This window comes from Salvia splendens, chromosome 16 (genome assembly GCF_004379255.2).
Source record: "Salvia splendens isolate huo1 chromosome 16, SspV2, whole genome shotgun sequence".
Taxonomy (NCBI): Eukaryota; Viridiplantae; Streptophyta; class Magnoliopsida; order Lamiales; family Lamiaceae; genus Salvia; species Salvia splendens.
This window is the reverse complement of record NC_056047.1, coordinates 2,995,745-3,009,429: the sequence shown is the minus strand read 5'-3', so window position 1 is coordinate 3,009,429 and position 13,685 is coordinate 2,995,745. Positions and strand designations below refer to the sequence as shown.

Sequence of the window (13,685 nt, the reverse complement as noted above, 5' to 3'; positions counted from 1 at the left end):
GCCATATTTTATGAGGTGTATTAAAATTTAAAATATTTGTAGTAATATACTAGTATAAAACTATTGTTTGCTAAAACGTGGAGTATTAAATTTGTACAAAATTATATTGTATATTTATATTATATACTGAAAATTCAGTGCAAATAGAATAAACATTAAAATGTAGTAACAGTAGAAAACTCTGAAAAATGCATAACGAACCCGTAAATTTTATTTCATATTTTACACACACACAAAACATTGTTCTTTTACATTATCTGCAAGGAAAAATATGGGGTGAAATAACTCGATTTTCTTTTTTTGATCATAGGTAAACATTTAAAAGTAACATGTGTATTATATCCCCAAATTATGGAAAAACTCTTATAAACACAAAAATCACTTAGACAACTGGTTTCTGAGCTGCAAACGCAGGAGTCTTGGTGGCGCAGGCTGCCGACATTATACGCAGGCGACTCGCGATCTCTGTGAATGTCGGTCGGACCAACGGATCCGGAGCCCAGCACAGCTCCATCAGCAGCCTCCACTCTGCGTCACAGAAGTTTGGCACCGGTGGACGCAGCGTGTTGTTCACTATACCACCTGTGCATAATATTACTATGTCATTATTAATTCCTTTTTTAGGGGGAAAAATGCAAGTGAGAAAACTAACCGATGATGGCTCCATAATGCATATTGGCGTAGGGCTCCTCACCCGTGAGAATTTCCCAAAGCACGATTCCGAAAGAGAAGACGTCAACCTGCATAAAGAGATATAGGTGGGATTCATACAGATGAAGCAGCAGAGCCTAGCAAGGCATCAACTATGGTGAATGAAGTTTATCCCATTCTTTTTGTAGCTATGTTTAGTAGGAGACTGAAGTTAGTTTTGTTGAGATCTTACCTTTTCTGAAACCTTACTGCTGCTACCGTTCAACAACTCGGGAGCCATCCATGGAAGGGTGCCACGCACACCACCGGTGACCAGTGTATTTCTTTTGATTTTCGACAAACCAAAATCACCGACCTGAAAATTTTGATATAAACTTGTCTCAAGCATAGTTATAATCTCTCATTCCTCCTACTTTAGCTATATTTTTCAAACAACAATATCATATTTATCATGGGGCCAAACGATGCTAGTGAATGGACCTTGCATATGGGTCGGGATGAATCCTTCAAGTTGACGAGCAGGTTGTCACATTTCAGATCAAAGTGCACAATGTTCCTCGAGTGCAAATATTCCATTCCGAAAGCTGCATCCATTGCTATGATGAGCCGCTTGCGACGATCAAGATGCCTACACAAATCCCATGTGAAAAAGCGCCCATACAAGAAAAGCAGGGTCCGTATATATCAGAATAGTACCTCTCCTTGGAAACCAAAGCATGCCTCAGGGACCCATTGACCATGAATTCTGTGACAGTTGCCAGTGTCCCTCCAGGGCCATCTTGCACGACGCCATAAAAGGCCACCACGTTTGGATGGTGAAGGTTCGACAGAATTTTAGCTTCATGCCAAAACTCAGATGACTACAGAAATATCAAAAGAAGATGGAAGTCATCACCTAATTGTTGCAAATAGATATAGCAAAGTGAGAATTTTTAAGTACTTTGGATTTGAAGAGACTTACCAATCTTTCCTGCTCAGATGACCGGCCCATGAAGCAGGATTTCTTGATTCTCTTAATAGCAACATCTGTTCCTCTCCATTTACCATGATACACGGTCCCATAAGTTCCAGAACCCAATTCTCTCAACTCTTCAAGATCTATGTTTTGAATTATCTGAATCAGATTAAAAGAGCATCTACTTTCAGAAAAGGGCACATGGCATCAAATAAATATAGGATACATTTAGTTCTTGGTGATGGGTAAGATTTTATGTAGTTCATACAGGAACAGAGTTCTATTTCAGGAACAATATAGTAAAAACTGGTGAAACTGAAAAGGTTCCTTTCATTTTTAAGCAGCAGAAGATACACTTAAGTTCAGTGGCTGTAGTATATGAAAAGAGTCTCCATACCTGCAGGCTACTGGAATCGAACTCTCCACGGGAGAGGTCAACGACTGGGAATCCTGAAGGCTGAGTTGCTTGTTTCGCATCCTTGAATAGATAAACAGATTAAATGATAGGCTCAAAGATAATAATATCTCAAAATCAATCAGTCGGTAATACCTCATGGTTAGACCCAGCTGTACTTGGATTCATTGGTTGATTAAATTCAACACCAGTAGCCTGAGATATATCATAATCCGAAGGCAAAGGCAAATTTATGGCATCAGGTTTTGCAGGGATAGATGATTGCTTCTGATTTTCAGCATCAGGATTTCTACTGGAATCTACGTTCTCTGCTGTAACTTGACCCGCATAACCATAATTTCCAGACGCTTCTCCAATGTTTACTTGAGAAGATGAGAATGCTGGATGATCCTGATCCATAAGAGAAGTATCTTTTCTAGGATGGTCTCGTGCCAAATTCTGGAAGAATGACCAATGTTGAGGTTCATGATTAGTCACGTTCACACTCAAACCAGGAGCATAGTTATGAAGTGCTGTAATGCCAGCAGAACCGTCCGCTATTCTAGCCTGAGAAAATATATCAGATAAAAAATCATGTGGAAACCGATCATTAATGTCGATGAGGATGCTTTCATGCACTGAAGTTCCAGCACCAAGATGAGTATTACTTTGGGTAGCCGCAGAAGAAACATCTTCCCTGCCCAAATCCTGCAATTTTTCGTCATTGGCATTTTTATCGAACCTGTTCTGATGAAATTCCATTGATGTCTCAGCAGATTCATTTTGGGGATATTCAGAAGTTCCTTGCTTTGTTATGGGAGTTGTCGTAGAAGTAACACCAATAGGAGATACTGCTGCACTTACCTCAGCCTTGTTTTCTGGTACATTTTTATCATAAACAGAAGAAGCTGTCGCACTGATGCCACAGCCATTATCTGCCAAATTTGGAGACCCGTTAACTTTCCCCTCAACAGCTAGAGAATCCACAAATGACGAGTTTCCAACACCACCAACTGTTCCTGAATTGGCTGTCACATTCCAATCAGTCAACTTATCAACTGATTCAATGATCTGATGTGACACATCTGGTCGACTCACCAGGAGTTGTGGATCCAAAGAATCGTCTGATTTGAACAACCGGTTAGGTCCTGATAGTTCCCTGTGTATTCTTTCTGAATGGAAGATGCGTTGAGGAAGAACATCTGGATCGTGGCTGATGTCTTTTGTATATGCCTCATGTTCGCCATGACCAGACACTGCAGCAGATGGGTAAGCATTATCATCATTTTGAAGCTTATTCATCTTTGAGTACTGCACAGTATTTGAAGGCATGTAGTTCTTTGTGTTATCATGGTTCTCTTCATTGCCTTTTGTTAGCATCATTGAAGTACCGTTGTCTGCAGCTGCACTAGGAACAGATATTTCAGCTGAAGACGCTGTCTTCCCATCATCAGGAGACTGAACTTTAGTGAAATCACTACTTCTGCTGATTGCACTCCCTCTGTTCATCTGTGTTTCCATCAGAGAGACATCTGGATCTTTCTGAGATTCAGTTTTTTTCTGGAGAGCACTTTTATAATCCATGTTTTTCTCCGTCCCTGGTACTCCTGGTGCCTTAGCGTTATAACTCCCATAGAGCTCCTCCATATTAAGTGCCTTCTGAGGACCCATGTGGCCAATGGTAGAACTTTGGAGTGTGTTCTCCGCAAGTGGTGCATGATTTGAAGTAGAAAAACCATAATCATAATGTAATGTGGCAGAGGGTGGAACTCTGATTTTCTCTTCTGCAGTAGGAAGGATGTTAATTTGCTGGAAACCACGTGATAAATTCCATTCAGGCTGCTGCTCAGGCTTGACAGTATGCATGTGGTGACCTCCTGCGTTAGCCTCGAAAGCATATGATGAACGTGGCAGCTCTACTCTGGAAGTTGGATCTGGTAAAGATGAGACGCGCTCTGGAAGTACAGTACTTCCTGTAGCCAAGCTGGCCCCACTTTGTCCGGATTCTCTTACAACACTTGAACTCAGTAACTCATCCAAATTGTTTCCTAAGTCCACAGCAATTGAGTTTCTTCTTGAACCGAAATCCATACCATTTACTGCAACAACGTATTGAATCTCAGAGTCACCTTCTGTGCTTTCAAGAGCAAGCTGAGAATCATCCAAGTCATTGTTTGAAATGAGAAAAACCCTTAATTTCTGGGATCCACCATCACCAAAAGCCTTACATTCTTCCATCATATTCTGTAGGTCCTCATCAGAGGATACTGATACCAATGCATCAAGATCCTCACCAGGAAGCTGATATTTAATAGAATGAGGTTCATTATACATTGCAGATGCTTTCTGTTTAAGTTCCTCCCATGAAATATCCTTGTCAATCCGGAGAATGCGTGTTTCGCCTCCAACATATCTAAGTTTTCTATCACTTGGTCGAGGCATAATTGTACCCCCAAAACTGCAAAGCAGCTTCAGTCTCCTGGATGAGCCACTAGACGATCCCAAAGAAGAACGACTACGGAAACTTTGAGACCTCGAATATTTCAATGAGTTTCTACTCATTGATTGTGGCAGCTGGCCAATAGCTTTTTCTTCACTAATGGGAGGATTGCTTGAAGGATTTTCACCCTTTTCGATAGATGGTAACAAGGAAGCCTCGGGTCCCCGCTCAGCACCTCCAATACGAGATGATCCATGCATGCTTTGAAGATCAAGAGGTCTACTTTCAGTATTAGCCTCAACAGGTGGATTCAGAATATACTGCTGCCTGGGATTCACCCTTTCCCACATAAATTCAAGAGAAAACTCCTCACCAGTCTGAAAGGAGTAGTGAACAGGTGTTGCACCAGTACTTGAATTAAGATTGGCAGGTCTTATATTCATATTCATATAGTTGGAAGGATCCTGACTATATCTCTGGTTACCCACACCTTCATTCCTATTCCCCACAGAATTATAACTAATATGTTCAGGCATCTGCTGCTGGTCCTTGAGGAAATTTCCTTTCATTTGTTCCATTCTCAATTCCTTCTACTTAACGGGGCAGGAAACTACCCCAATCAATGAACTTATAGTTCTTAATCCGGCTCCATAATAAGAACTACACTATTATTCATTTCTCAGTTCAGTTTTCAAACTGAAACAGAACAATGGCGTACCGGATGTAACCCTGCAAAATTTATAGATCCTTCAGAAGACCACGAGAAATAAAAACTAGTAAAAGACAAGGAAGTTAAGAAAAATGACAAATAACATTCAGAGATGTACTACAACAAGATTTACAAATTTAAAGGAGAGACTAAGATACTTTGAGCCACCTCTCGCTATTCCTTGATCTAGCAGATTCCCAAACAATCAATAAAGCAGTAGGAGTATATTAAACAACTAACTTGCAGCTTAGGCCCAGCACGACGCACCTCAAAGATAACTTGCCTTTTGTAACTGACTACAAAGTTCAGCAAAACATTCAGAAATTCTACTTTAACTTTATAGATTAAATAGTGGTATAGGATTCTGAGCATATGCATTCAGAAGAATAGTTCTCACATAAATGCATTGAAATACAAAACATCAACCTAAATCGCCTATTTCACATTTGTTCGCCATTCCTAATGAGAGGTTTTTAAACTATTACATTAACGAATACAGCAAAACTTCTTTGCAGTACCAACCTAGCCGCAGCTCCATAACTAGTAGTATAACCAATCCAACCATCCAATTCACAGTCAAATACAGAAAATAAATCACGTCATATAAAAAGCCAATGATCACAATCCAGATATCATCCATACAAAAACAAGGATCTGAAACACACTAGCAAGCTCATTTTCTCAACAACAACAAAATCAATCGCAACTTCCTCTTAGAAGTTCGCAATCAGAAAATTAACTGATCCACACAACTTGTGAAAAAAGAGAGAAGCGAAATAATAGATCATACACAGTTCGCACAGAATCGAGACAGATCAGCTGAAATTCCTAAATTTCGCAAAAAAGTTAGCTGATTAAGAAAAATATACCTGCGACAAGCGTAAAGTGAAGGTTTTCCCTCACCTCCGTTAATAGCAGTATAAACTATAAAGTGGTGGATCGTCACCAAAAAGTCTTTTTCTTTCTCGCTCTAGTCTTCTCTCTATATAAAAACAATTATTTATAGAAGAGAAATTTCGGAAAAATGAATTAATTTTGCTGACCTTTCGTAATTTAGGCTTCAATTCGCTGACCTTTCAAAATATGGGATCTAGGTATGTGAAATTTTCAAAATAAGGGATTTCGGATTTTTTTTTTGTCATTTTTCTCTACTTTTTTCTTGTAATTTATCTCCTACAATTTATGAAGCGACTAAACTACCATCTCTAAATTTTCAGCGGTATATTTCCTCTCTCCACACTTCTGTGTTCTCTATTCCACATTTTTCTTTATGTACTATCTATTTTAGCTCCATCTCTATTCCACAACTTCATCTTTGCTCCACCATTTTTCAGTTATCAAATTCACTTCTTACAACCTTATCCTTTGTTCTTGCTTAATCAATATAGATTTCCAACCATCAATTAAACTTTCATCGCTTTTTAAAATTGAATTTTGTGCCCCTTCAATCCACCAATTATGCCAGTGCCATAAATGATTGAAGAAGTGCAATCAATAGTTTTGGATATCTTGATCAAGAAGAGTCTGCCATCCTACAGTCAATAATTTATTGATTTTGCACATTGAATCAATTTATCTCAAAGTCACATCTGCAATTGCAAAATCAGAGATAGTTCCAACTTCCAAATTAATGGTGTAAATGAACAACTAATCTTCCTTTCCCCACACTAAATCCAACCTTGCAGATCGAATCCAAACTCAAAACACATATTGGGATGATTCTTTGTTTGATTAATTATACCTAACCCATATAGCAATTTTCTCCTAATATCATTTAGCAATTTTCTCCAAATAACCTAGAATTCAGATTGTTTCTGGTTCAGATAAGTATTTCTAGGGGTGTGCATTCGGGTTTCGGTTCGGTTTTTTGCCAAAACCGAACCAAAACCGAAAAACCGAATTTAATTCAAAATCCAAACCGAAACGAACCCGAAAAAACCGAAAAACCGAAACCGAAAAAACCGAAAACCGAACTTAAAAAACCGAAAAACCTGAAAAAAACAAATATAATATAAATATATATTTATATATGTGTATTTTATTTTATTTTATTTTATATATACTAATAGAATATTTATACATAATATAAAATTAATAATACATATAATATATATTATATAGTAGAATATATTAAAAGAATATATATATAATATAATATAATATATTAAATTAATAGAATATATATATAATTCGGTTTTTCGGTTTTTTCTTCGCCCGAACCGAACCGAACCGAAAAACTGATTTTTTTTATTTTTAAAACCGAACCGAACCGAAAAACTGAAAAACCGAACCGAATTTCAAAATTTCGGTTTGGTTCGGTTCGGATATTCGGTTTCCGGTTTTTTTGCTCACCCCTAAGTATTTCATGAGTTTAATTTGAAATCTGGTCTCCGAATCAGTTGGAATAAAGAGACGGATAGCTTGGGAGTCCCCCCTCACAGAAGCGGCTGATTTTTAGAATTTAGGTAAAAATTTGAAGGGGTAGTTTAGTCACTTGATAAATGGTGGAAGAGAAATAATAAGAAAAAATTAGAGAAAAATAATAAAAAATAAAAAATCCCTTATTCTGAAAAATTCGCATGTATCGATCTCATATTCTGAAAGGTCAGCGAATTGAAGCCTAAATTACTGAAAGGTCACCAGTGCAGGCTAAACTCGGGTCAGTAATATCAGAATCGCAATTATAGAACGATTACTGGAAAAAAATCACAGGATGGAAGGGGTAGTTTCGTCATTTGATGGAACCAATCAAATTTCTTTTCAACCACACGAATATTTTAATATAATTCGCTCGACAAATATTACTGCATCTATTTGCATCGAATGTTCGTAATTTTTTAAATTGCAGGCGCAGTTTAGTGTACGTGTAAACCACGCATTAATCCTATTGGTCGAGTGCGACTGATTGGAGTAACATACTGCTTGTCAATGAATTCTATTGGACGTTCATGAAACTCGACTTTGACGGAAGTGTCCGGTTACCTTCTGTCGTTGACGCTTTTTTGCCCTTTATTTACCTTTTTCTATGTTGATTTATTTTTAGCTGATGCTAAATGGTCATATTATATAATATTTAATATTAAAATATTAATAAAAATGGTATAATTAATGCTCATTTAATGAAATCAGCTGGCCTTAGAAGTATACGCTTTCTTTTATGACTATTGTACCCTTAAATAATAATAAATATTTTATGTAAAATATAATTATATGAGCCAATATATCTGAAAATTAACATTCATTCTTATTTAATCAACAATGTGTGGAAACCGGCGACGGTGTATGTCAGTTCATGATGGCGGAAAATTGAGGGATATAAAATTAAATTTAATAATACTTAGATAATTTGCGAATAAAAAATACTAGTGTGAATAGAGTGAACGGTTGAAATTGCAAATCAATAAAAATTTACAGCAACAATAATATTAATACTATTATAGTATAAGATAGATTAATATAACCAATTATTCAGTTGAATTTTAGATAATTTGAAATATCAAATTATTTAATTAAATATAAAACATATTAGAATGCTCAGTTACTCTATCATATTTTGAATATTAAAAATAGTTAAATTTACTTTATTCGTTGGTTTTTAATCCAAATATAATGTTTACTAAAAATTTGTTGAAAATGGAAAATTATAAAAAATAAACTTATGAAACAAAAAAATTGTAAAAGACATAATGAAACAAAATATATTTGTACAAGAACCTAATAAATAAAAAATTTGTAGAAAGACCTAATAACACGAAATAATATTACTATAAGAACCTCTAGATGTGTTCTGCTTAAAATATAGGACAAGGATGGTATACTTTAAAGATGATGCTCATATAAGATATGTAGCATATCAATTCTATATTTTTATATCATAACAAATTATCGTACACTACACTAATAATTTTACAATTGCATGGTTAATTGATATAGTATGATTCAATTTTATAAATGGAGAATTAATTTAATTGTAAATTCATTGAATATTCAGAAATTCAAATAAATTTTAGATTTAATTAAATAGCTTAGTATTTTGAATTAGTTTTAAATCAATATGTAGTTGAATAATTTAATGTTTGGATTGGAAATTTCAGTTGTTCTTAAAATTCGGTTTGATCATGGATCAATTGGAAAATTATTTAATCTTAAGTTCAATTGAATAATTGAGATCTATATTAGTTTGAATTCAAAATAATTGAAGATTTAAAAGTAATTTTATTTGATATTAGGTTCCACTGAACAATTATGATATAAATTAATTTGAATTCAAAATAATTCTTGAAATTCTTTGATAATTAAAATTTTAATCATATAAAAGTAATAATGAGTCTGTGAGACAAATGGAGTATTAAGTAGTAAATATATAGTGATGCCATAATATAACAATTTACTATATAGTAGTAATAATTAGTGAGACAGATGGGGTAGTACTATATAGTTCTCTTATATTGCTTATAGCATCATAATCTAAAATCAAGATCAAATCTTCACCCTTAGATTTTAAAATGAGTGGATGAGATTAAATCTTATAGCATCATAATCTAAAATCAAGACCAAAATTGATCACATCCCATACCATACATACAAAAATATATTAGTTGAATTTTAGATAATTTGAAATATCAAATTATTTAAGTAATAGTATGATATATTTTAATCTATATTCAGGTATTGTGGAATTTATATAACGTTGTGTCACAATTTAATATGAAGAATAGTTACATGACTAGTATCATTAATTGAATAGAATTCTCAATTATCAAATGGAGGTTCATTTGATTATTTAAAGAGTATTTGATGTTTAATCGATTAAATGTAAAAGGGGAATAACTATGAATTCAATGGATGACTCGGAAATTTGATCAATCTAAGTCATACTAGTAATATTTATTAAGTATGGAAAAGTGAATGTTGAATCCGTTTATTTAAAAAATGAGATAATAACTATTATATTTCATTCTTATCTAAATTCTCACACTTTAATTATATAAATTGTTATTGAAACTATACAATGCGAAACAAATAAAAATAAATGGTGAAAAAAATTATTATTAAAAGATAAAGAACATAATAAAATTCAAGTAGAGAACTGAAACAAAAAAGCGGTTGCTTTTGAAAAAGAAATGGTAGTAATGTAAAAATATTTGAGCATTAACTGAGATAATAAAATAAATATCATCTAATTGATATATTTACTAAAATATCATTTTATGGCCAACCACATTATGAGTGCGACTGATTGGAGTAGCATACTACTTGTCAATGAATTCTATTGGACGTTCATGAAACTCGACTTTGACGGAAGTGTCCAGTTACCTTATGTCGTTGACGGTTTTTTGCCTTTTATTTACCTTTTTCTATGTTGATTTCTTTTTATATACTCCGTCTCTCGTATGTTTCAAGTTAGTTGAGTCATTTCTTTTAATCACAAAATTTAAGAAATTAATGTATTAAAGGTTAAGGTAGAGAGCGTAAAGTAAGAGACAGAATAATGATAGAAATATGGAGAGGGTAAAGTATAAGCGAGAATAAAGTTTTTGTCAAAAAAGAAAATGACTCAACTATCTTGTGAAAACCCCAAACTACATTGAGACGGAGGGAGTATATATTTTGGTTTATAACTACTTTTGGCTTTTAATTTGTAGGGATTGTTAAGATTTCAATATTGTTCTAATTAAAATTTATTAATTCATATGAATTTTAGTTTAATTTATCATTAGAATATATTTAGTTAATGTTATTGATTCTTTTACTTTCTAATACAAAGTGTCAGCTTTGATAAAAAATTTATTTGTATTATTTAATTCATTGAATGTCATGAGTTCACTTCTTTTATGATGTATTGGTACTTTAATTGTTAGTAATTTGTGCACTTGTGATCTATTTCTTGAGTTGTGAGTTTAAGTTGAATCAATGTTACTCCATCATTTGCTAGCACTAACTTTTACGACCGTGTCCTCAATTTTAGGAGCACTAAAGGTTTGGATTTTGATGAAATTGTTTCCTACTCCATGAATCAAGTAATATTGCATGTACTTAATATTTCGATACACTTGTATGATCATGAGGTAACACAAATCGAAAAGGTAAATTATTAATAAATATAATAAAGTTAATTGTTTTCCAAGTGTTTGAAGCCAATAAATTTATAGACAATGAATGAAAAACAATTTAATCAGAAACTTTTTTATACTCCTTTAGTCTCAGAAAATGAGTGCCCACTAAAAGTTAGATCTATAGTGCAGTTTGTGGGTAGAGAAATATGATGGCTTTTTTAAAAATGAAAATGTGTGAGAGAGAATCAGTTTAAATTAATTAGTTGAATTGAATGTTGAACCATTGAGTCCAAGACATGAATTAGTTCTTGAATCAACAAAACAATTATATCTTGAAATATGAGTACAAGCATATATACAACACCAAATCATACTATATTAACATTCAGAGATTAGCTATTAACATGCAACAACAACAAATTGAGAAATAATAGTGAGCAGCTAGTTTATGTAAGTTCTTTCCCATAATAAAAGAAATGAAAGACCAGTCAAAAATATGTACTACCTCCGTCCCACATTAAATGTCCACATTTGCCATTTTAGTTTATCCCACAATAAGAGTCCACTTTCACTATAAATGGTAAATAGACCCCACATTCCACTAAGAGCATCCACAATAGTGGACGTCCCGACAGACGTCCGATCGGGGAGCGGGTCGTCCGTCCAGGACGTCCACTATTGGGGCGGACGAGCGCGTGAAGAACGAGCCAGACGGACGGCCTCTCGTCTGTCGGATTTCTCGGTCGTCCGTCGTCTCGGACGCCCGCTCGTCCGCTATTGTGGGTCCTCGACGGACGAGAGCATTTTTTGGATTTTTTTTTGACTTTTTATTTTTTATTTTTAATTTCAACTTTATATATCCTACTCGTTGCACTTCATTTCATTTGCACTTCATATCATGCACAGCGAGACCCCCATTCGGCTAGCGGCAAACTATAAAGATTCAAGGCATACTAAATTTTGTTTAAATTGTTGTTTTTTTTGTTGAATTGTATTATTTTAATTTTTTTATTTAATAAAATTATTATTGCACTTTCTCCGCCCGTATTCGTGTCGAAATTTTAATTCCGTAATTGCGTATTTGTGAATTTGTGAATTTTTATTATTGTGTTTGTCCGCCGGGATGTCCTAGTGCTTGTCCACTATTGTATAGTGGGATGTCCTAGTGATGTGGCAGTGTGGTGGGAAGTCCTAGTGATGTGGCTGAGAGTGTTTTTGGGAAGTCCTAGTGTTAGTCTGCGGGGAAGTCCTTACTATTGTGGATGATCTAACTCATTCCACCCACATTTCATTATAAAACTAATATATAAAGTGGAACCAGACCCTTTACTCCACTAACTTTTTCAATCCACTTTCATTTACATTTCTTAAAATTCGGGCCGAGTCAAATATGGACACTTAACGTGGGAATGAGGTAGTACTGTATAAATTCAGCAATACCCCATCGTCAACTAATTAAAATATATCAAAGCAAATAGCTAAGAAACGATTAGACCGTAGCCAGCCCCGTAAAATTTGTCACTCCTCTTCATCATTGTTGGTAATTGCATAAGTATCGGAGGCGGAGGGGCGTTGGCGAGCATGAGCAAGCAAACAGCGACGTCGCGATCCTCCTCGGTGAGGGAGGTCACGGGGTCGGGGCCGGGCGGAGGGATGATGCCGCGCCACTTGCGCTCGGGGTGGCAGAGCATGTGCCTTGTCGGACCAGAAGCGGCGGCGTCATTTTAGCGGCGGGTTTGGGCGGCGGGAGAAGGAGCTTGTGGCGTTTCTTTCTAGGGTTTTTGGGGGCGCCGCCGCCGCAGCTGATGGGGAAATCGGAGAAGAGGTAGGTGTCGATGTCGGTGTTGATGTTGGTGGTGGTGCTCAGACGGATCAAAGTTGTAAGGCCCAATTTGGTAAAGCCCAAAATTTAAATGAGACTTTGTAGAGTAGTTTTGTCTTGGTGGGGGAAGTGGGAATAACCGTCTCAACTGCCACTTTCTCCAATTCACGCACACAATACATACATACCAACATTTTGTACCGTTTCAACCGCCACTTTCTTGATATAACAAAAATGGCTTCTTGTAACTGTTACTATTTTTTTATTTTTTTTTCTATTTTCATGTAATATTGTAGCTACTGATTTCTACTCTATTTGTAAGAGTCTGCTTAGTGTTGTGATACTACAACAAATTAATCATATAAGGAAATAAAATTAAAGACAATTATTTGTGTTAGAAATATTTTTAAAAATAGCTAAAATTTAGATCTTAAAAAAGGTCCGCATTTGTGGAGTACTATCGTAATTCTAGTGTCTCTGTAAATAGTGTCTCAGTATTGTTCACTATTGTGTTAAACATTTATGTACTGGTAAATAAATCTACGATAGATTAATGCTGGGTTTATGATTTTTAGTTTCCCAATTTCAAATACAGTTAATTTGTGTAGACAAGAGTGATCTACCTAATGACAAGCATCTAAAAAATAATTCCAAAATT

The 13,685-nt window shown here is 35.0% G+C and overlaps 1 protein-coding gene across 2 annotated transcripts; it reads right to left on the bottom strand.

Annotated features, from left to right (window-relative positions):
• Positions 1–189: 189 nt before the first annotated feature.
• LOC121771567 (probable serine/threonine-protein kinase mkcC) lies at positions 190–6,136 on the bottom strand. 2 transcript variants are annotated; one of them, XM_042168385.1, is made up of 9 exons: positions 6,019–6,136; positions 2,157–5,169; positions 2,004–2,084; positions 1,613–1,765; positions 1,348–1,511; positions 1,132–1,279; positions 884–1,006; positions 653–740; positions 190–582 (listed from the first exon to the last, which is right to left on the bottom strand). In XM_042168385.1, the coding sequence occupies exons 2-9, from the start codon at positions 5,016–5,018 to the stop codon at positions 383–385; spliced, it is 3,819 nt and encodes a 1,272-aa protein (XP_042024319.1). In that variant the 5' UTR covers positions 5,019–5,169; positions 6,019–6,136; the 3' UTR covers positions 190–382. The 2 variants fall into 2 exon arrangements, with proteins under 2 accessions (XP_042024319.1, XP_042024320.1); XM_042168386.1 differs by lacking the exon at positions 6,019–6,136 and adding an exon at positions 5,940–5,986.
• Positions 6,137–13,685: the final 7,549 nt, after the last annotated feature.